Source organism: Alosa sapidissima, chromosome 21, assembly GCF_018492685.1.
Source record: "Alosa sapidissima isolate fAloSap1 chromosome 21, fAloSap1.pri, whole genome shotgun sequence".
Lineage (NCBI taxonomy): Eukaryota > Metazoa > Chordata > Actinopteri > Clupeiformes > Clupeidae > Alosa > Alosa sapidissima.
In genome coordinates, this window is record NC_055977.1 from 18246567 (window position 1) to 18268366 (window position 21800).

At 42.6% G+C, this 21800-nt stretch overlaps 2 protein-coding genes across 5 annotated transcripts; both read right to left on the bottom strand.

Annotated features, from left to right (window-relative positions):
* Positions 1-21491, bottom strand: LOC121695340. 3 transcript variants are annotated; one of them, XM_042076075.1, is made up of 11 exons: positions 21294-21448; positions 20663-20930; positions 4300-4708; positions 3044-3892; positions 2526-2825; positions 2334-2407; positions 2140-2243; positions 1881-2024; positions 915-1046; positions 478-747; positions 1-320 (listed from the first exon to the last, which is right to left on the bottom strand). In XM_042076075.1, the coding sequence occupies exons 2-11, from the start codon at positions 20850-20852 to the stop codon at positions 102-104; spliced, it is 2691 nt and encodes an 896-aa protein (XP_041932009.1). In that variant the 5' UTR covers positions 20853-20930; positions 21294-21448; the 3' UTR covers positions 1-101. The 3 variants fall into 3 exon arrangements, with proteins under 3 accessions (XP_041932009.1, XP_041932008.1, XP_041932010.1); XM_042076074.1 differs by having other exon boundaries at positions 21290-21448; XM_042076076.1 differs by lacking the exons at positions 1-320; positions 478-747; positions 915-1046; ... (4 more) ...; positions 3044-3892; positions 4300-4708 and adding exons at positions 15893-16212; positions 16370-16639; positions 16807-16938; ... (3 more) ...; positions 18480-18779; positions 18998-19846 and having other exon boundaries at positions 20254-20930; positions 21290-21491.
* Positions 7918-13481, bottom strand: LOC121695344. 2 transcript variants are annotated; one of them, XM_042076086.1, is made up of 10 exons: positions 13322-13481; positions 12282-12958; positions 11026-11874; positions 10508-10807; positions 10316-10389; positions 10122-10225; positions 9863-10006; positions 8835-8966; positions 8398-8667; positions 7918-8237 (listed from the first exon to the last, which is right to left on the bottom strand). In XM_042076086.1, the coding sequence occupies exons 2-10, from the start codon at positions 12878-12880 to the stop codon at positions 8019-8021; spliced, it is 2691 nt and encodes an 896-aa protein (XP_041932020.1). In that variant the 5' UTR covers positions 12881-12958; positions 13322-13481; the 3' UTR covers positions 7918-8018. The 2 variants fall into 2 exon arrangements, with proteins under 2 accessions (XP_041932020.1, XP_041932019.1); XM_042076085.1 differs by having other exon boundaries at positions 13318-13481.
* Positions 21492-21800: the final 309 nt, after the last annotated feature.

Below are 21800 nucleotides of genomic sequence, written 5' to 3' on the forward strand. Positions count from 1 at the left end.
TATAATGCTGAGAAAATAATGTATTGAAGTAACATGAATGGTGTAAAATAGTATCCTGAATTGGCCATGATTGGACCTTGGTCACTTGGGTCAACAATCAATCAGTGAGGTCCTCTGGAAAGGTCCTCCTGAGGACAGGCGGGTTCGCCAACTGCCACGTTATAATGTCGGCCATCCTCGGTTACCAGGCAGACAGAGGGCCAGTCCTGAATGTGATCATCCGGGTAATGAGTGATAATGAAGTCCGCCATGTTGGCCATGTAAAGGCGGTAAACCTTGATGGTGTGGTGCAGTGTGTAACCCAGGAGACACATCTCCACCTATAACACAGAAATGAAGACAACAGCCAACAACAGTAGGCTATATCACAACAGACTTTGATACACCTTCTCATCTGGCAGTCAATGGGACAACAACAACAATAAAAACAACAACAACAACAACCACCACATCAAAAGTCTCCCTGAGCCTTTTCACCTGCTCCATGCCTCCACTGAAGCCAACCTGGCTCAGGTGGTTGGCCAGGAACGTGCGCGGGCACGAGGAGGTGTAGCGGGAGAATAGCAGCCAGCAGAAGATTGGCACGTCTTTGCCCCTCTCCATGGCGGCGTGCAATTCCACGGCACAGGCTAGCATCAGGAGCTTGAGTGCCTCCATGACACCAAACTCGTCTTCTCCGCCTTGGAAGAGCTGCTCACACACACGTCTGCGACCCTCGAGCCCAGGAGAGGCTGCCGCCGCATGCCACTATACAGAAACGCAAACATCAACACACACACAGAATCTCAGTTACCCCAACGTGTGCATTACAATAATGACTGATATGGAAAAATGAAATGTCAACAAAGTTTAACGTATTACTTTAGGTAATACAATATCCAACCACTGTGATAATATGCAAATGAGAGTTGTACCCATTTCCGGAGAAGGCTCAGATAGTGTTTCATAAGATCCACATCATCTTTGATCCCACTTGTCTGCTTGCAAACGTCAGGAAACAACCAGCCTTTAATCAGACCGTAACGAGTCTCAAGCTCATCAGGGATCTAGGAAAATGACAAAATTCAAGTGAAATGTTTGATATGTTAAAGGGCCTGAGCAAACACTGCTCCACTATAATAGAAACATGATGCAGTTAACATTTTTTATTTCTTTATTTCTGTTTAAGAAGGAAGACAGTTCATTCTGAATGAGACTCTGTTATCTCTCCTAACGATGTACAGCTAGTAACTAGGGCTATCAATCGATTAAAATAATTAATCTAATTAATTACATACTCTGTGATTAATTAATCTAAATTAATCGCATATATAATTTTTGCTGTGAATGTATTTTAAATATTTAAATTCAAATAAATCATTGAATAATCAGCATTAGTGACATTAAAGTTCAAAAACTCTTTTATTCTTTTTTTTAATAATGGGCATAATAATCTATGATATGACCTAATATGCTGAGGAAATAAATTCAAAAGTGCTTTGGGAAGAAGTTGTTTTTCACATACAAGGTATTTCAGGCCACAGATATAACCTAGGGGACACAATGAAAATAAATTAACACTCCCCTCAATGTCAACACTATTTCTTTGCAAATTCCTTGTTGCAGAAGACTTTATTTTAATCAACACTTTATTTTTTATCAACACCATCAGACCGTTTTTTAAAAGTAAATGTTCCAATCAATGATCTAGGACATTTTCTTCTCTCTCCTTCATTTTACAGTCTAATGGTTACTGACTACAACGGCTCGGGGTCATACGGAATCGATTAATCTGCGTTATTTTTTTTAATCAGTTATTTTTTCTCAAATTAATTAATCGAAATTAATCAGTTATTTTGACAGCCTACTAGTAACCCCTAGGGTAGAGAAGATGGGCATACCAATAAGAAACTCTCCCGCTGGAGCCAGTCAGGAAGTTGGGCAGAGCTCATCAGTGTCTGGTACAGGGAGGCTCGCAGGGCACAGTAGTTGTCTTCCCTTACCCGCCGGACGAATCCAAAGCTCTGGGAGAGCACAGCGTAGCCCTGGAGGAAAGTGCACACAGAGGGATAGAGTGAAAAAAGATTAGTGGCAGGCTGGGCAGGTGCTCTTGTTCACCTTGTCAAGAGAGAAAATACACATGCAATATGTACGACATACGTTTCTAATGATTATGCTTTCGGTGGTCTGCTCTTTCCATTCCCTCTCGCTGTGAATTAAAATGCCAACGGGCGGCTCAAAGCTGCATCGGTCCTGTTCTGGAACTGTATTGAAAGGAGTACAAGGAGATTTTTTACTGGCAATGTACATGCCATGATAGAATATCAATACAGCAATCATTGAGAGTTATTCACCAGTCATTTCCATGACACTTTGCCTCGCCAGCTCTTCCTCAATCTCCTCCTCACTATAATAGAGATCTTCGCCACTGTAGGGAGAGAGGTTGGATGCTCTAGGTTAAATGTCTTAATTGCTGTTTAATGACTGACTTGATCCAAAACTATCTCATTCATTTCCTATGGTAAATGGTTATGCAACTGACATACCAAGTAAACCAAGCCTCACTCCCATCTGACACTGGGCTCCACCTGCCAGCACTTCCAGGTCTCTCATCCTGGAGATTTACAGCCAGCCCTCCGTCAGTGGAACCAGTTGAGCTCACCACAACCTTCTGAAGTTCAGCAAGTTCAGCAAGCAACTTTGGAAGGGGTACACTCTTTGCCTTCACGCCTTGCTTTTTCTGGGATCTCTTCGGAGTATCTAGCCCCTCCAACAGGTTGCCCAGTGAAGACTTAGTGCTCAGGCCAAACACCACATCTTGGGCAGCAGAGGCTGCAGCACAGCCTCTGTACATAAATAGACAGAAAATGAATGTTGAGATTAAGGAATCTAATTTATTAAAAACCTACCAACATAAACTCATAATTATGCAATTCCCAAATGTCTTTGCTAGAGGAGGCCCCATTAAGATGTTTCTTTAAGCTGTGTGTTTGAACTAAACCCAATGTATTATATACAACAGTTCTATTATGGAACTGAGACAATCATACTTTTCCTGACTCACCTTGCACAAGCATCAGTGTGAACAGAGTTGAGATCAAGGCCACTAACGGGTGGCTGTCCCTCCATGCTGATCGAGTGACCACCATCACTCCTATGCTGCGAGATAGCCTCAGCAAGCTTAGCATTTATGAAGGGGAAACCTGTGCCAAGCATGGCGGAGGTGAGCAGCCGCTCATCCTCACTGCTATGCAGAGGGACATCCTGTTCATCATCCAGGGATTTGGAGGAGTCTAGCAGTGACTGGTGTCCACACATGTCCAGATGGGCATCAATCTCACTGACCAGAGAAAACCCCTTTGGAGCCTTATTCACCACGCCCTCAGCCGAGGGATTCTGAACCAGCCGGTCCTCCAGCTTTACAGCTGGTGTATTGGTGGCAAGGTCCTCTTGGGGAAGCATTGCATCATCAACAGTCTCCTTGGTCGATATACCGCCATGCAAGATAATGTCATCATAGTCGACTCCATCCTCATCCTTGGTAGATGGTTGCATAGATGTTATCATTAAGCCTTTGGTAGTGTTTACCATCTCAGAGGAAGCCTCCTCTTTTGAATGGTCTCCTGGATGGGCGATGTCAAATCCAATAGAAATGCATCTGGCTGATTCCTCTGCAAGGGAACAATTTGATCTCACAAGATGCTGCTGAGGTTCAGCAGATGCTGCCTTCTTCACTGATGGTGTCATCAGAGGTGTAGATCCAGGCATCGTGTCAGAGTAGCCGAGAGGCTCACTCTTTGCTTCCACTACTAACTTATCCTGTTCGGGAATCTGGGATCTCTCTGGGGTCTCTTGTCCCTCCAACAGGTCACTCAGTAAAGACTCAGAGCTCAGGCCTTTAGCAGCAGAGCCTCTGCACAGACAGACAGAGGATAAGCATTGTGATTAAGGGTTTTATAAACTTACCAAGGTTAACTGATTATTTTCTGCAATTATGAAGCAATTGCAGAGCTGAAAGAGGCCTGACAGGTACAAAACTAATGGCTCTCTAAGCCTTTGAATATAAGGCAGACCATGAAAATTCTTACTGAGCGACAAGGCTATAGAACGTGCTTAAGTGGAAATTCATAGAAATATAAATATACATCCTGCATCCTGTCAATATACAGTGTATACAGACGTTGAGCATTAATTAACACTCAAATTGTGTCTGCATGTCTCTGAATTAATAATCTGTGGAATTAAAGACCTTTTACAAAATTCCACTTGTGTTTTGATAGCATTTATTGGTGCCATCAGCAGCCAACAGGTGCTGCTTACCTAATCTCAGCCTGTACATCTTTTTCAGCTGTAGCTGAGGGGAGGCTGCTGTTCATGTTGTCACCACTGCAGAGCTCCTCTCTGAGGTTAAAATCCTTTAGAGTCCTATTTTTGTCATTGTTAGCTTGCACAATGTCAGTAAGACTGATATTTACCATCTTCGAGGAAGCCTCCTCTATTACATGCTCCACTGGAAGGTTGGTATTAAATACTTCCTCCCTCACAGGTGTCATCGGCAGAGTAGTTTCTGTTATTTCAACTGAAACATTCTGAGCCTCTACATTGACTGAGCAGCCCAGGGTCTCAGGCTTCTCCATAAAAACAGCCTTTGTGCAAAGCTTTGCAAGGGGCACATCAAGATTAAGAGTCACCTCATCGAGATATTTAGAGGCCACAATCTTGGTGGTATCTGCTAAATCCTCTGGCACCAGTCCTGCAGATACGAGAATGCTCTTTTCCACCGCAGAATCTGCTGCCCGACGAGGTGCCACTTCATGCTTGATGCCCACATTTTGCAGCCGCTGTCCCTCCTCCTGACGGTCACCAGGATTGGCACGAAAGCAGCAGCTGACTGTGTTCCCCATTGTCCTGGGACCTGGCTGGGGGCTCAGCTCAGGTGCTCAGACAGGGAATGGAGCCCTTATGGCATCCACAATGTGGATCTGTGTAAATGTGGGAGAGATTTAAAAATAAAAAAGGGTTCATAATGAGCTGCAATCTGAGTTAATAATCTGAATCTGAATTGTTTCCTTCCAAGAACTGACTGCAAACAAATACGACAATATTCAGTATTGTGAATGAACAAGTGCTAATTTGTTCAAGTCAAGAGAAAGAAAATGATAATTGAACATTATAGGCCCTGACCGGAGTGCCTTAGTTTACTTGTCCTGGATGCTAGCTATTGCCGGGATTTTGTGATCTTTTTTTTGTTTTTCACGTTAAGTGCAACAGGGTAGTCAAACCAACAGAAACAATTTAGGCATGATTCATATGAACGAATAAAATGTAAGACTTAAGCTGATTACCTACTTATTCAGGATATCAGGAAATTTCAGCAGTTGGTTTTTCCAAAGAGACTGAACAGTGTTTGACGCTTCTACTGGGGTTCAGAGTAATGTTCGGATGCATATTTCCGTAGAACTTTATGCGAACCCTCATCATAAAGACGACCGAATGTTGACCATCTATGACGTCAAACCTTTACGCAAGAAGCTTGTCCAACGCAGAGCCATATAAAGGTACCTACTGGTCCAACATGATGTCCAATCTGTAGCCTAGGCCTATAGTAGCCTAGTCTATTTCTCAGATTGTATTGAACGTCTCCTTTCATCAATAAATAGCCTACACATATTTTCACTGGAGCATATTAATAATCGACGTTTACTGTATTGTAACGAATTTGATAAAACGGTCATCAAATATCACGCAAGGCTAGCCTAATTCGGAAGCGAGGCGCAAACGCCAATTATTCTAATGTGCTCATTTAGCGTGTGTAGCCTATTTTTTACATGTGGGAATCAGTGTAGGCCTATTATTTTAATCCTTTTTATTTCTTTATCTAATGAGGGCATTATCATAATCATTGACTTTCATTGACATTCAGAATCTACTCTATAGGCTACTGAAAACCCTACCACTCTTCAGGAACCACTGCCCATCCCATCTCCTGTCATGTCTGAGAACACCACGTTTCATAGGCATATGCTATCATTTTAGTCTATTAACTTTTTGGCTAAAGTTAAAAGTTATCGCTAGTTGACTAGGAGCCTATTCAGCAGACGCATAACCAAAGCGACCCTACACGGTCAGAAAAAAACACGTTATTTATTTATTAATGGCTTTTCACCAGAGCCGGACAGTAACGGAGTAGCCTACATTTACTTGAGTACAGTAGGCTACTTGAGTGCAGTTTTGAGGGATCTGTACTTTACTCGAGTATCATTTTTGGGGAGTAGCCTACTCATGACTTTACTCAAGTACATTTGAATGGCAAATATTGTACTCTTTACTTCTATCCATAACCATGAGTAGCCTACCTGTTACTTCTTCTAAAAAAAGGAAAAAAGAAAAATCTCGGAAACCCTGAATTTGTTGTTTCCCTTTTAAACGTGATTGCTGATAGGCTGTCCCAATCAGTAGCGCCTGCACAATCCAATCACCTTCACCTTTCCTCCAAAGTCAACTCCATGGTTAAATTCAGATAAGAGACGAAACCTTGATGAAATTCATTCTGGACTCTATCCGACCACATAAAGACCTCGGGATACTTCGGTTTGGCTTTAGGGACCCTCTACTCACTACCAGTGCAATGTTGTTTGGAACTGTAGAAGAGGTATAAAAATAGCGTTTTGTAGTGGCAAAATAATGTGCCCTTCTCACTTCCACGCTAACGAGCTTTGACTAAAAACGGTAACATCGAACTTTCTCAAAACACATCCGAATGACATGATTTGGATGTCAACTCAACGTATGTACTCCCAATCATCCGTAAATCGATCTAAAGTGCATTTTACTCCGGATAATTCCTTTAACGGGAGCATTTACCGCCTGAAATATCCAATTTTGTTTACCACGCTCGGAGTTATAGTGATGGCCTGATGGCTCGCCTATTTACGCCGTTTCAATGGCACATGAACGGTTAGACCGAGAATTCTCGTCATGAAATTAAAATTCCACTGGAGCTCCAAGCGGATGTGTACACGCAGCCTTACAACACTGTTTACAGCTCTTCGAGTCACGGTAAAATGTAATTTTTGGTACATAGCTACTTTAGATACACCTATGGTGTGGGTGCTTGCGTTTCTTTAGGAATCTGCCGTCTTAGCCTGGCCTTGGCCTGTCTACGTACTTCCGGTCGATTTCTTTTCCCTACAGTACTCCGTCTGGAATAGGTTGATTCACGCTCGTTTACTTCGGCAGTTGGGCAGCCGACCAACCAGCGAACAGTGGGCGTCCCTGAGAGCGATTACGTACCCAGGCATGGTGTTTCAATTACTACGTCCCCGCCCCTGAAGCAGATCGCTTGGAATACATCAACGTAGGGAGAGAAAATGACTTATACTTATGAAATCTTTGAGCAAATGTAAATAATAGTTTAGCCTATTAACAGGAGTGTCATGAACGAAGTCACAGTGGAGTAGGATGTTATATCGGGTCTCAAAAAGTTTTCAGAGACTATGTAAAAATCATTGGGGGGAAAAAAACTTGAAGGGAATGGTATATAGGCTCTCTATTCTCAACTATTGTGACTTATGAAGGTCAAAAACCTCCCTGCAAACTACCTCGTTGCATTACATTTTACATTTATTCATTGAGCTTTTATACTAACAACAATGGAATTATTGGAATAACACTTAAGTGACATTGCCATGGTAATAAATACTAACTACATGTACCACATGGCGGTACAAAATATGCCCTCCCCCAGTCCTGCGCATTCTTCTCGTTGTTGACGAACAAACACTTACTTTCTGTAAAATAAGTGTTTGTATAGCATATATAGCATACTGTATAGCATTGTAAGTCACTTTGGACAAAAGCATCAGCTAAGTAACCATAAAAACCATAAACCTTCCAAAGGAAATCTTCCAGACAAAGAATCCACAATACAGTCGCAAATATAATGCTGAGAAAATAATGTATTGAAGTAACATGAATGGTGTAAAATAGTATCCTGAATTGGCCATGATTGGACCTTGGTCACTTGGGTCAACAATCAATCAGTGAGGTCCTCTGGAAAGGTCCTCCTGAGGACAGGCGGGTTCGCCAACTGCCACGTTATAATGTCGGCCATCCTCGGTTACCAGGCAGACAGAGGGCCAGTCCTGAATGTGATCATCCGGGTAATGAGTGATAATGAAGTCCGCCATGTTGGCCATGTAAAGGCGGTAAACCTTGATGGTGTGGTGCAGTGTGTAACCCAGGAGACACATCTCCACCTATAACACAGAAATGAAGACAACAGCCAACAACAGTAGGCTATATCACAACAGACTTTGATACACCTTCTCATCTGGCAGTCAATGGGACAACAACAATAAAAACAACAACAACAACAACAACAACCACCACATCAAAAGTCTCCCTGAGCCTTTTCACCTGCTCCATGCCTCCACTGAAGCCAACCTGGCTCAGGTGGTTGGCCAGGAACGTGCGCGGGCACAAGGAGGTGTAGCGGGAGAATAGCAGCCAGCAGAAGATTGGCACGTCTTTGCCCCTCTCCATGGCGGCGTGCAATTCCACGGCACAGGCTAGCATCAGGAGCTTGAGTGCCTCCATGACACCAAACTCGTCTTCTCCGCCTTGGAAGAGCTGCTCACACACACGTCTGCGACCCTCGAGCCCAGGAGAGGCTGCCGCCGCATGCCACTATACAGAAACGCAAACATCAACACACACACAGAATCTCAGTTACCCCAACGTGTGCATTACAATAATGACTGATATGGAAAAATGAAATGTCAACAAAGTTTAACGTATTACTTTAGGTAATACAATATCCAACCACTGTGATAATATGCAAATGAGAGTTGTACCCATTTCCGGAGAAGGCTCAGATAGTGTTTCATAAGATCCACATCATCTTTGATCCCACTTGTCTGCTTGCAAACGTCAGGAAACAACCAGCCTTTAATCAGACCGTAACGAGTCTCAAGCTCATCAGGAATCTAGGAAAATGACAAAATTCAAGTGAAATGTTTGATATGTTAAAGGGCCTGAGCAAACACTGCTCCACTATAATAGAAACATGATGCAGTTAACATTTTTTATTTCTTTATTTCTGTTTAAGAAGGAAGACAGTTCATTCTGAATGAGACTCTGTTATCTCTCCTAACGATGTACAGCTAGTAACTAGGGCTATCAATCGATTAAAAAAATTAATCTAATTAATTACATACTCTGTGATTAATTAATCTAAATTAATCGCATATATAATTTTGGCTGTGAATGTATTTTAAATATTTAAATTCAAATAAATCATTGAATAATCAGCATTAGTGACATTAAAGTTCAAAAACTCTTTTATTCTTTTTTTTAATAATGGGCATAATAATCTATGATATGACCTAATATGCTGAGGAAATAAATTCAAAAGTGCTTTGGGAAGAAGTTGTTTTTCACATACAAGGTATTTCAGGCCACAGATATAACCTAGGGGACACAATGAAAATAAATTAACACTCCCCTCAATGTCAACACTATTTCTTTGCATTTATGTGCGACTTTAGAGTTGATGAACTCCGGTGATATGCAAATTCCTTGTTGCAGACATTGCAGAAGACTTTATTTTAATCAACACTTTATTTTTTATCAACACCATCAGACCGTTTTTTAAAAGTAAATGTTCCAATCAATGATCTAGGACATTTTCTTCTCTCTCCTTCATTTTACAGTCTAATGGTTACTGACTACAACGGCTCGGGGTCGTCAAAGGTCATACGGAATCGATTAATCTGCGTTATTTTTTTTAATCAGTTATTTTTTTCTCAAATTAATTAATCGAAATTAATCAGTTATTTTGACAGCCTACTAGTAACCCCTAGGGTAGAGAAGATGGGCATACCAATAAGAAACTCTCCCGCTGGAGCCAGTCAGGAAGTTGGGCAGAGCTCATCAGTGTCTGGTACAGGGAGGCTCGCAGGGCACAGTAGTTGTCTTCCCTTACCCGCCGGACGAATCCAAAGCTCTGGGAGAGCACAGCGTAGCCCTGGAGGAAAGTGCACACAGAGGGATAGAGTGAAAAAAGATTAGTGGCAGGCTGGGCAGGTGCTCTTGTTCACCTTGTCAAGAGAGAAAATACACATGCAATATGTACGACATACGTTTCTAATGATTATGCTTTCGGTGGTCTGCTCTTTCCATTCCCTCTCGCTGTGAATTAAAATGCCAACGGGCGGCTCAAAGCTGCATCGGTCCTGTTCTGGAACTGTATTGAAAGGAGTACAAGGAGATTTTTTACTGGCAATGTACATGCCATGATAGAATATCAATACAGCAATCATTGAGAGTTATTCACCAGTCATTTCCATGACACTTTGCCTCGCCAGCTCTTCCTCAATCTCCTCCTCACTATAATAGAGATCTTCGCCACTGTAGGGAGAGAGGTTGGATGCTCTAGGTTAAATGTCTTAATTGCTGTTTAATGACTGACTTGATCCAAAACTATCTCATTCATTTCCTATGGTAAATGGTTATGCAACTGACATACCAAGTAAACCAAGCCTCACTCCCATCTGACACTGGGCTCCACCTGCCAGCACTTCCAGGTCTCTCATCCTGGAGATTTACAGCCAGCCCTCCGTCAGTGGAACCAGTTGAGCTCACCACAACCTTCTGAAGTTCAGCAAGTTCAGCAAGCAACTTTGGAAGGGGTACACTCTTTGCCTTCACGCCTTGCTTTTTCTGGGATCTCTTCGGAGTATCTAGCCCCTCCAACAGGTTGCCCAGTGAAGACTTAGTGCTCAGGCCAAACACCACATCTTGGGCAGCAGAGGCTGCAGCACAGCCTCTGTACATAAATAGACAGAAAATGAATGTTGAGATTAAGGAATCTAATTTATTAAAAACCTACCAACATAAACTCATAATTATGCAATTCCCAAATGTCTTTGCTAGAGGAGGCCCCATTAAGATGTTTCTTTAAGCTGTGTGTTTGAACTAAACCCAATGTATTATATACAACAGTTCTATTATGGAACTGAGACAATCATACTTTTCCTGACTCACCTTGCACAAGCATCAGTGGGAACAGAGTTGAGATCAAGGCCACTAACGGGTGGCTGTCCCTCCATGCTGATCGAGTGACCACTATCACTCCTATGCTGCGAGATAGCCTCAGCAAGCTTAGCATTTATGAAGGGGAAACCTGTGCCAAGCATGGCGGAGGTGAGCAGCCGCTCATCCTCACTGCTATGCAGAGGGACGTCCTGTTCATCATCCAGGGCTTTGGAGGAGTCTAGCAGTGACTGGTGTCCACACATGTCCAGATGGGCATCAATCTCACTGACCAGAGAAAACCCCTTTGGAGCCTTATTCACCACGGCCTCAGCCGAGGGATTCTGAACCAGCCGGTCCTCCAGCTTTACAGCTGGTGTATTGGTGGCAAGGTCCTCTTGGGGAAGCATTGCATCATCAACAGTCTCCTCGGTCGATATACCGCCATGCAAGATAATGTCATCATAGTCGACTCCATCCTCATCCTTGGTAGATGGTTGCATAGATGTTATCATTAAGCCTTTGGTAGTGTTTACCATCTCAGAGGAAGCCTCCTCTTTTGAATGGTCTCCTGGATGGGCGATGTCAAATCCAATAGAAATGCATCTGGCTGATTCCTCTGCAAGGGAACAATTTGATCTCACAAGATGCTGCTGAGGTTCAGCAGATGCTGCCTTCTTCACTGATGGTGTCATCAGAGGTGTAGATCCAGGCATCGTGTCAGAGTAGCCGAGAGGCTCACTCTTTGCTTCCACTACTAACTTATCCTGTTCGGGAATCTGGGATCTCTCTGGGGTCTCTTGTCCCTCCAACAGGTCACTCAGTAAAGACTCAGAGCTCAGGCCTTTAGCAGCATAGCCTCTGCACAGACAGACAGAGGATAAGCATTGTGATTAAGGGTTTTATAAACTTACCAAGGTTAACTGATTATTTTCTGCAATTATGAAGCAATTGCAGAGCTGAAAGAGGCCTGACAGGTACAAAACTAATGGCTCTCTAAGCCTTTGAATATAAGGCAGACCATGAAAATTCTTATTGAGCGACAAGGCTATAGAACGTGCTTAAGTGGAAATTCATAGAAATATAAATATACATCCTGCATCCTGTCAATATACAGTGTATACAGACGTTGAGCATTAATTAACACTCAAATTGTGTCTGCATGTCTCTGAATGAATAATCTGTGGAATTAAAGACCTTTTACAAAATTCCACTTGTGTTTTGATAGCATTTATTGGTGCCATCAGCAGCCAACAGGTGCTGCTTACCTAATCTCAGCCTGTACATCTTTTTCAGCTGTAGCTGAGGGGAGGCTGCTGTTCACGTTGTCACCACTGCAGAGCTCCTCTCTGAGGTTAAAATCCTTTAGAGTCCTATTTTTGTCATTGTTAGCTTGCACAATGTCAGTAAGACTGATATTTACCATCTTCGAGGAAGCCTCCTCTATTACATGCTCCACTGGAAGGTTGGTATTAAATACTTCCTCCCTCACAGGTGTCATCGGCAGAGTAGTTTCTGTTATTTCAACTGAAACATTCTGAGCCTCTACATTGACTGAGCAGCCCAGGGTCTCAGGCTTCTCCATAAAAACAGCCTTTGTGCAAAGCTTTGCAAGGGGCACATCAAGATTAAGAGTCACCTCATCGAGATATTTAGAGGCCACAATCTTGGTGGTATCTGCCAAATCCTCTGGCACCAGTCCTGCAGCTACCTCTTGTTGATATAGGAGAATGCTCTTTTCCACCGCAGAATCTGCTGCCCGACGAGGTGCCACTTCATGCTTGATGTCCACATTTTGCAGCCGCTGTCCCTCCTCCTGACGGTCACCAGGATTGGCACGAAAGCAGCAGCTGACTGTGTTCCCCATTGTCCTGGGACCTGGCTGGGGGCTCAGCTCAGGTGCTCAGACAGGGAATGGAGCCCTTATGGCATCCACAATGTGGATCTGTGTAAATGTGGGAGAGATTTAAAAATAAAAAAGGGTTCATAATGAGCTGCAATCTGAGTTTATAATCTGAATCTGAATTGTTTCCTTCCAAGAACTGACTGCAAACAAATACGACAATATTCAGTATTGTGAATGAACAAGTGCTAATTTGTTCAAGTCAAGAGAAAGAAAATGATAATTGAACATTATAGGCCCTGACCGGAGTGCCTTAGTTTACTTGTCCTGGATGCTAGCTATTGCCGGGATTTTGTGATCTTTTTTTTTCCACGTTAAATGCAACAGGGTAGTCAAACCAACAGAAACAATTTAGGCATGATTCATATGAACGAATAAAATGTAAGACTTAAGCTGATTACCTACTTATTCAGGATATCAGGAAATTTCAGCAGTTGGTTTTTCCAAAGAGACTGAACAGTGTTTGACGCTTCTACTGGGGTTCAGAGTAATGTTCGGATGCATATTTCCGTAGAACTTTATGCGAACCCTCATCATAAAGACGACCGAATGTTGACCATCTATGACGTCAAACCTTTACGCAAGAAGCTTGTCCAACGCAGAGCCATATAAAGGTACCTACTGGTCCAACATGATGTCCATCTGTAGCCTAGGCCTATAGTAGCCTAGTCTATTTCTCAGATTGTATTGAACGTCTCCTTTCATCAATAAATAGCCTACACATATTTTCACTGGAGCATATTAATAATCAACGCTTACTGTATTTTAACGAATTTGATAAAACGGTCGTCAAATATCGGAAGCGAGGCGCAAACGCCAATTATTCCAATGTGCTCATTTAGCGTGTGTAGCCTACTTTTTTACATGTGGGAATCAGTGTAGGCCTATTATTTTAATCCTTTTTATTTCTTTATCTAATGAGGGCATTATCATAATCATTGACTTTCATTGACATTCAGAATCTACTCTATAGGCTACTGAAAACCCTACCACTCTTCAGGAACCACTGCCCATCCCATCTCCTGTCATGTCTGAGAACACCACGTTTCATAGGCATATGCTATCATTTTAGTCTATTAACTTTTTGGCTAAAGTTAAAAGTTATCGCTAGTTGACTAGGAGCCTATTCAGCAGACGCATAACCAAAGCGACCCTACACGGTCAGAAAAAAACACGTTATTTATTTATTAATGGCTTTTCACCAGAGCCGGACAGTAACGGAGTAGCCTACATTTACTTGAGTACAGTAGGCTACTTGAGTGCAGTTTTGAGGGATCTGTACTTTACTCGAGTATCATTTTTGGGGAGTAGCCTACTCATGACTTTACTCAAGTACATTTGAATGGCAAATATTGTACTCTTTACTTCTATCCATAACCATGAGTAGCCTACCTGTTACTTCTTCTAAAAAAAGGAAAAAAGAAAAATCTCGGAAACCCTGAATTTGTTGTTTCCCTTTTAAACGTGATTGGATTGTGCAGGCGCTACTGATTGGGACAGCCTATCAGCAATCACCTTCACCTTTCCTCCAAAGTCAACTCCATGGTTAAATTCAGATAAGAGACGAAACCTTGATGAAATTCATTCTGGACTCTATCCGACCACATAAAGACCTCGGGATACTTCGGTTTGGCTTTAGGGACCCTCTACTCACTACCAGTGCAATGTTGTTTGGAACTGTAGAAGAGGTATACAAATAGCGTTTTGTAGTGGCAAAATAATGTGCCCTTCTCACTTCCACGCTAACGAGCTTTGACTAAAAACGGTAACATCGAACTTTCTCAAAACACATCCGAATGACATGATTTGGATGTCAACTCAACGTATGTACTCCCAATCATCCGTAAATCGATCTAAAGTGCATTTTACTCCGGATAATTCCTTTAACGGGAGCATTTACCGCCTGAAATATCCAATTTTGTTTACCACGCTCGGAGTTATAGTGATGGCCTGATGGCTCGCCTATTTTACGCCGTTTCAATGGCACATGAACGGTTAGACCGAGAATTCTCGTCATGAAATTAAAATTCCACTGGAGCTCCAAGCGGATGTGTACACGCAGCCTTACAACACTGTTTACAGCTCTTCGAGTCACGGTAAAATGTAATTTTTGGTACATAGCTACTTTAGATACACCTATGGCGTGGGTGCTTGCGTTTCTTTAGGAATCTGCCGTCTTAGCCTGGCCTTGGCCTGTCTACGTACTTCCGGTCGATTTCTTTTCCCTACAGTACTCCGTCTGGAATAGGTTGATTCACGCTCGTTTATTTCGGCAGTTGGGCAGCCGACCAACCAGCGAACAGTGGGCGTCCCTGAGAGCGATTACGTACCCAGGCATGGTGTTTCAATTACTACGTCCCCGCCCCTGAAGCAGATCGCTTGGAATACATCAACGTAGGGAGAGAAAATGACTTATACTTATGAAATCTTTGAGCAAATGTAAATAATAGTTTAGCCTATTAACAGGAGTGTCATGAACGAAGTCACAGTGGAGTAGGATGTTATATCGGGTCTCAAAAAGTTGTCAGAGACTATGTAAAAATCATTGGGGGCAAAAAAAACTTGAAGGGAATGGTATATAGGCTCTCTATTCTCAACTATTGTGACTTATGAAGGTCAAAAACCTCCCTGCAAACTACCTCGTTGCATTACATTTTACATTTATTCATTGAGCTTTTATACTAACAACAATGGAATTATTGGAATAACACTTAAGTGACATTGCCATGGTAATAAATACTAACTACATGTACCACATGGCGGTACAAAATATGCCCTCCCCCAGTCCTGCGCATTCTTCTCATTGTTGACGAACAAACACTTACTTTCTGTGAAATAAGTGTTTGTATAGCATATATAGCATACTGTATAGCATTGTAAGTCACTTTGGACAAAAGCATCAGCTAAGTAACCATAAAAACCATAAACCTTCCAAAGGAAATCTTCCAGACAAAGAATCCACAATACAGTCGCAAATATAATGCTGAGAAAATAATGTATTGAAGTAACATGAATGGTGTAAAATAGTATCCTGAATTGGCCATGATTGGACCTTGGTCACTTGGGTCAACAATCAATCAGTGAGGTCCTCTGGAAAGGTCCTCCTGAGGACAGGCGGGTTCGCCAACTGCCACGTTATAATGTCGGCCATCCTCGGTTACCAGGCAGACAGAGGGCCAGTCCTGAATGTGATCATCCGGGTAATGAGTGATAATGAAGTCCGCCATGTTGGCCATGTAAAGGCGGTAAACCTTGATGGTGTGGTGCAGTGTGTAACCCAGGAGACACATCTCCACCTATAACACAGAAATGAAGACAACAGCCAACAACAGTAGGCTATATCACAACAGACTTTGATACACCTTCTCATCTGGCAGTCAATGGGACAACAACAACAATAAAAACAACAACAACAACAACCACCACATCAAAAGTCTCCCTGAGCCTTTTCACCTGCTCCATGCCTCCACTGAAGCCAACCTGGCTCAGGTGGTTGGCCAGGAACGTGCGCGGGCACGAGGAGGTGTAGCGGGAGAATAGCAGCCAGCAGAAGATTGGCACGTCTTTGCCCCTCTCCATGGCGGCGTGCAATTCCACGGCACAGGCTAGCATCAGGAGCTTGAGTGCCTCCATGACACCAAACTCGTCTCCTCCGCCTTGGAAGAGCTGCTCACACACACGTCTGCGACCCTCGAGCCCAGGAGAGGCTGCCGCCGCATGCCACTATACAGAAACGCAAACATCAACACACACACAGAATCTCAGTTACCCCAACGTGTGCATTACAATAATGACTGATATGGAAAAATGAACTGTCAACAAAGTTTAACGTATTACTTTAGGTAATACAATATCCAACCACTGTGATAATATGCAAATGAGAGTTGTACCCATTTCCGGAGAAGGCTCAGATAGTGTTTCATAAGATCCACATCATCTTTGATCCCACTTGTCTGCTTGCAAACGTCAGGAAACAACCAGCCTTTAATCAGACCGTAACGAGTCTCAAGCTCATCAGGGATCTAGGAAAATGACAAAATTCAAGTGAAATGTTTGATATGTTAAAGGGCCTGAGCAAACACTGCTCCACTATAATAGAAACATGATGCAGTTAACATTTTTTATTTCTTTATTTCTGTTTAAGAAGGAAGACAGTTCATTCTGAATGAGACTCTGTTATCTCTCCTAACGATGTACAGCTAGTAACTAGGGCTATCAATCGATTAAAAAAATTAATCTAATTAATTACATACTCTGTGATTAATTAATCTAAATTAATCGCATATATAATTTTTGCTGTGAATGTATTTTAAATATTTAAATTCAAATAAATCATTGAATAATCAGCATTAGTGACATTAAAGTTCAAAAACTCTTTTATTCTTTTTTTTAATAATGGGCATAATAATCTATGATATGACCTAATATGCTGAGGAAATAAATTCAAAAGTGCTTTGGGAAGAAGTTGTTTTTCACATACAAGGTATTTCAGGCCACAGATATAACCTAGGGGACACAATGAAAATAAATTAACACTCCCCTCAATGTCAACACTATTTCTTTGCATTTATGTGCGACTTTAGAGTTGATGAACTCCGGTGATATGCAAATTCCTTGTTGCAGACATTGCAGAAGACTTTATTTTAATCAACACTTTATTTTTTATCAACACCATCAGACCGTTTTTTAAAAGTAAATGTTCCAATCAATGATCTAGGACATTTTCTTCTCTCTCCTTCATTTTACAGTCTAATGGTTACTGACTACAACGGCTCGGGGTCGTCAAAGGTCATACGGAATCGATTAATCTGCGTTATTTTTTTTAATCAGTTATTTTTTTCTCAAATTAATTAATCGAAATTAATCAGTTATTTTGACAGCCTACTAGTAACCCCTAGGGTAGAGAAGATGGGCATACCAATAAGAAACTCTCCCGCTGGAGCCAGTCAGGAAGTTGGGCAGAGCTCATCAGTGTCTGGTACAGGGAGGCTCGCAGGGCACAGTAGTTGTCTTCCCTTACCCGCCGGACGAATCCAAAGCTCTGGGAGAGCACAGCGTAGCCCTGGAGGAAAGTGCACACAGAGGGATAGAGTGAAAAAAGATTAGTGGCAGGCTGGGCAGGTGCTCTTGTTCACCTTGTCAAGAGAGAAAATACACATGCAATATGTACGACATACGTTTCTAATGATTATGCTTTCGGTGGTCTGCTCTTTCCATTCCCTCTCGCTGTGAATTAAAATGCCAACGGGCGGCTCAAAGCTGCATCGGTCCTGTTCTGGAACTGTATTGAAAGGAGTACAAGGAGATTTTTTACTGGCAATGTACATGCCATGATAGAATATCAATACAGCAATCATTGAGAGTTATTCACCAGTCATTTCCATGACACTTTGCCTCGCCAGCTCTTCCTCAATCTCCTCCTCACTATAATAGAGATTTTCGCCACTGTAGGGAGAGAGGTTGGATGCTCTAGGTTAAATGTCTTAATTGCTGTTTAATGACTGACTTGATCCAAAACTATCTCATTCATTTCCTATGGTAAATGGTTATGCAACTGACATACCAAGTAAACCAAGCCTCACTCCCATCTGACACTGGGCTCCACCTGCCAGCACTTCCAGGTCTCTCATCCTGGAGATTTACAGCCAGCCCTCCGTCAGTGGAACCAGTTGAGCTCACCACAACCTTCTGAAGTTCAGCAAGTTCAGCAAGCAACTTTGGAAGGGGTACACTCTTTGCCTTCACGCCTTGCTTTTTCTGGGATCTCTTCGGAGTATCTAGCCCCTCCAACAGGTTGCCCAGTGAAGACTTAGTGCTCAGGCCAAACACCACATCTTGGGCAGCAGAGGCTGCAGCACAGCCTCTGTACATAAATAGACAGAAAATGAATGTTGAGATTAAGGAATCTAATTTATTAAAAACCTACCAACATAAACTCATAATTATGCAATTCCCAAATGTCTTTGCTAGAGGAGGCCCCATTAAGATGTTTCTTTAAGCTGTGTGTTTGAACTAAACCCAATGTATTATATACAACAGTTCTATTATGGAACTGAGACAATCATACTTTTCCTGACTCACCTTGCACAAGCATCAGTGGGAACAGAGTTGAGATCAAGGCCACTAACGGGTGGCTGTCCCTCCATGCTGATCGAGTGACCACTATCACTCCTATGCTGCGAGATAGCCTCAGCAAGCTTAGCATTTATGAAGGGGAAACCTGTGCCAAGCATGGCGGAGGTGAGCAGCCGCTCATCCTCACTGCTATGCAGAGGGACGTCCTGTTCATCATCCAGGGCTTTGGAGGAGTCTAGCAGTGACTGGTGTCCACACATGTCCAGATGGGCATCAATCTCACTGACCAGAGAAAACCCCTTTGGAGCCTTATTCACCACGCCCTCAGCCGAGGGATTCTGAACCAGCCGGTCCTCCAGCTTTACAGCTGGTGTATTGGTGGCAAGGTCCTCTTGGGGAAGCATTGCATCATCAACAGTCTCCTCGGTCGATATACCGCCATGCAAGATAATGTCATCATAGTCGACTCCATCCTCATCCTTGGTAGATGGTTGCATAGATGTTATCATTAAGCCTTTGGTAGTGTTTACCATCTCAGAGGAAGCCTCCTCTTTTGAATGGTCTCCTGGATGGGCGATGTCAAATCCAATAGAAATGCATCTGGCTGATTCCTCTGCAAGGGAACAATTTGATCTCACAAGATGCTGCTGAGGTTCAGCAGATGCTGCCTTCTTCACTGATGGTGTCATCAGAGGTGTAGATCCAGGCATCGTGTCAGAGTAGCCGAGAGGCTCACTCTTTGCTTCCACTACTAACTTATCCTGTTCGGGAATCTGGGATCTCTCTGGGGTCTCTTGTCCCTCCAACAGGTCACTCAGTAAAGACTCAGAGCTCAGGCCTTTAGCAGCATAGCCTCTGCACAGACAGACAGAGGATAAGCATTGTGATTAAGGGTTTTATAAACTTACCAAGGTTAACTGATTATTTTCTGCAATTATGAAGCAATTGCAGAGCTGAAAGAGGCCTGACAGGTACAAAACTAATGGCTCTCTAAGCCTTTGAATATAAGGCAGACCATGAAAATTCTTATTGAGCGACAAGGCTATAGAACGTGCTTAAGTGGAAATTCATAGAAATATAAATATACATCCTGCATCCTGTCAATATACAGTGTATACAGACGTTGAGCATTAATTAACACTCAAATTGTGTCTGCATGTCTCTGAATGAATAATCTGTGGAATTAAAGACCTTTTACAAAATTCCACTTGTGTTTTGATAGCATTTATTGGTGCCATCAGCAGCCAACAGGTGCTGCTTACCTAATCTCAGCCTGTACATCTTTTTCAGCTGTAGCTGAGGGGAGGCTGCTGTTCACGTTGTCACCACTGCAGAGCTCCTCTCTGAGGTTAAAATCCTTTAGAGTCCTATTTTTGTCATTGTTAGCTTGCACAATGTCAGTAAGACTGATATTTACCATCTTCGAGGAAGCCTCCTCTATTACATGCTCCACTGGAAGGTTGGTATTAAATACTTCCTCCCTCACAGGTGTCATCGGCAGAGTAGTTTCTGTTATTTCAACTGAAACATTCTGAGCCTCTACATTGACTGAGCAGCCCAGGGTCTCAGGCTTCTCCATAAAAACAGCCTTTGTGCAAAGCTTTGCAAGGGGCACATCAAGATTAAGAGTCACCTCATCGAGATATTTAGAGGCCACAATCTTGGTGGTATCTGCCAAATCCTCTGGCACCAGTCCTGCAGCTACCTCTTGTTGATATAGGAGAATGCTCTTTTCCACCGCAGAATCTGCTGCCCGACGAGGTGCCACTTCATGCTTGATGTCCACATTTTGCAGCCGCTGTCCCTCCTCCTGACGGTCACCAGGATTGGCACGAAAGCAGCAGCTGACTGTGTTCCCCATTGTCCTGGGACCTGGCTGGGGGCTCAGCTCAGGTGCTCAGACAGGGAATGGAGCCCTTATGGCATCCACAATGTGGATCTGTGTAAATGTGGGAGAGATTTAAAAATAAAAAAGGGTTCATAATGAGCTGCAATCTGAGTTTATAATCTGAATCTGAATTGTTTCCTTCCAAGAACTGACTGCAAACAAATACGACAATATTCAGTATTGTGAATGAACAAGTGCTAATTTGTTCAAGTCAAGAGAAAGAAAATGATAATTGAACATTATAGGCCCTGACCGGAGTGCCTTAGTTTACTTGTCCTGGATGCTAGCTATTGCCGGGATTTTGTGATCTTTTTTTTTCCACGTTAAATGCAACAGGGTAGTCAAACCAACAGAAACAATTTAGGCATGATTCATATGAACGAATAAAATGTAAGACTTAAGCTGATTACCTACTTATTCAGGATATCAGGAAATTTCAGCAGTTGGTTTTTCCAAAGAGACTGAACAGTGTTTGACGCTTCTACTGGGGTTCAGAGTAATGTTCGGATGCATATTTCCGTAGAACTTTATGCGAACCCTCATCATAAAGACGACCGAATGTTGACCATCTATGACGTCAAACCTTTACGCAAGAAGCTTGTCCAACGCAGAGCCATATAAAGGTACCTACTGGTCCAACATGATGTCCAATCTGTAGCCTAGGCCTATAGTAGCCTAGTCTATTTCTCAGATTGTATTGAACGTCTCCTTTCATCAATAAATAGCCTACACATATTTTCACTGGAGCATATTAATAATCAACGCTTACTGTATTTTAACGAATTTGATAAAACGGTCGTCAAATATCACGCAAGGCTAGCCTAATTCGGAAGCGAGGCGCAAACGCCAATTACTCTAATGTGCTCATTTAGCGTGTGTAGCCTACTTTTTTACATGTGGGAATCAGTGTAGGCCTATTAT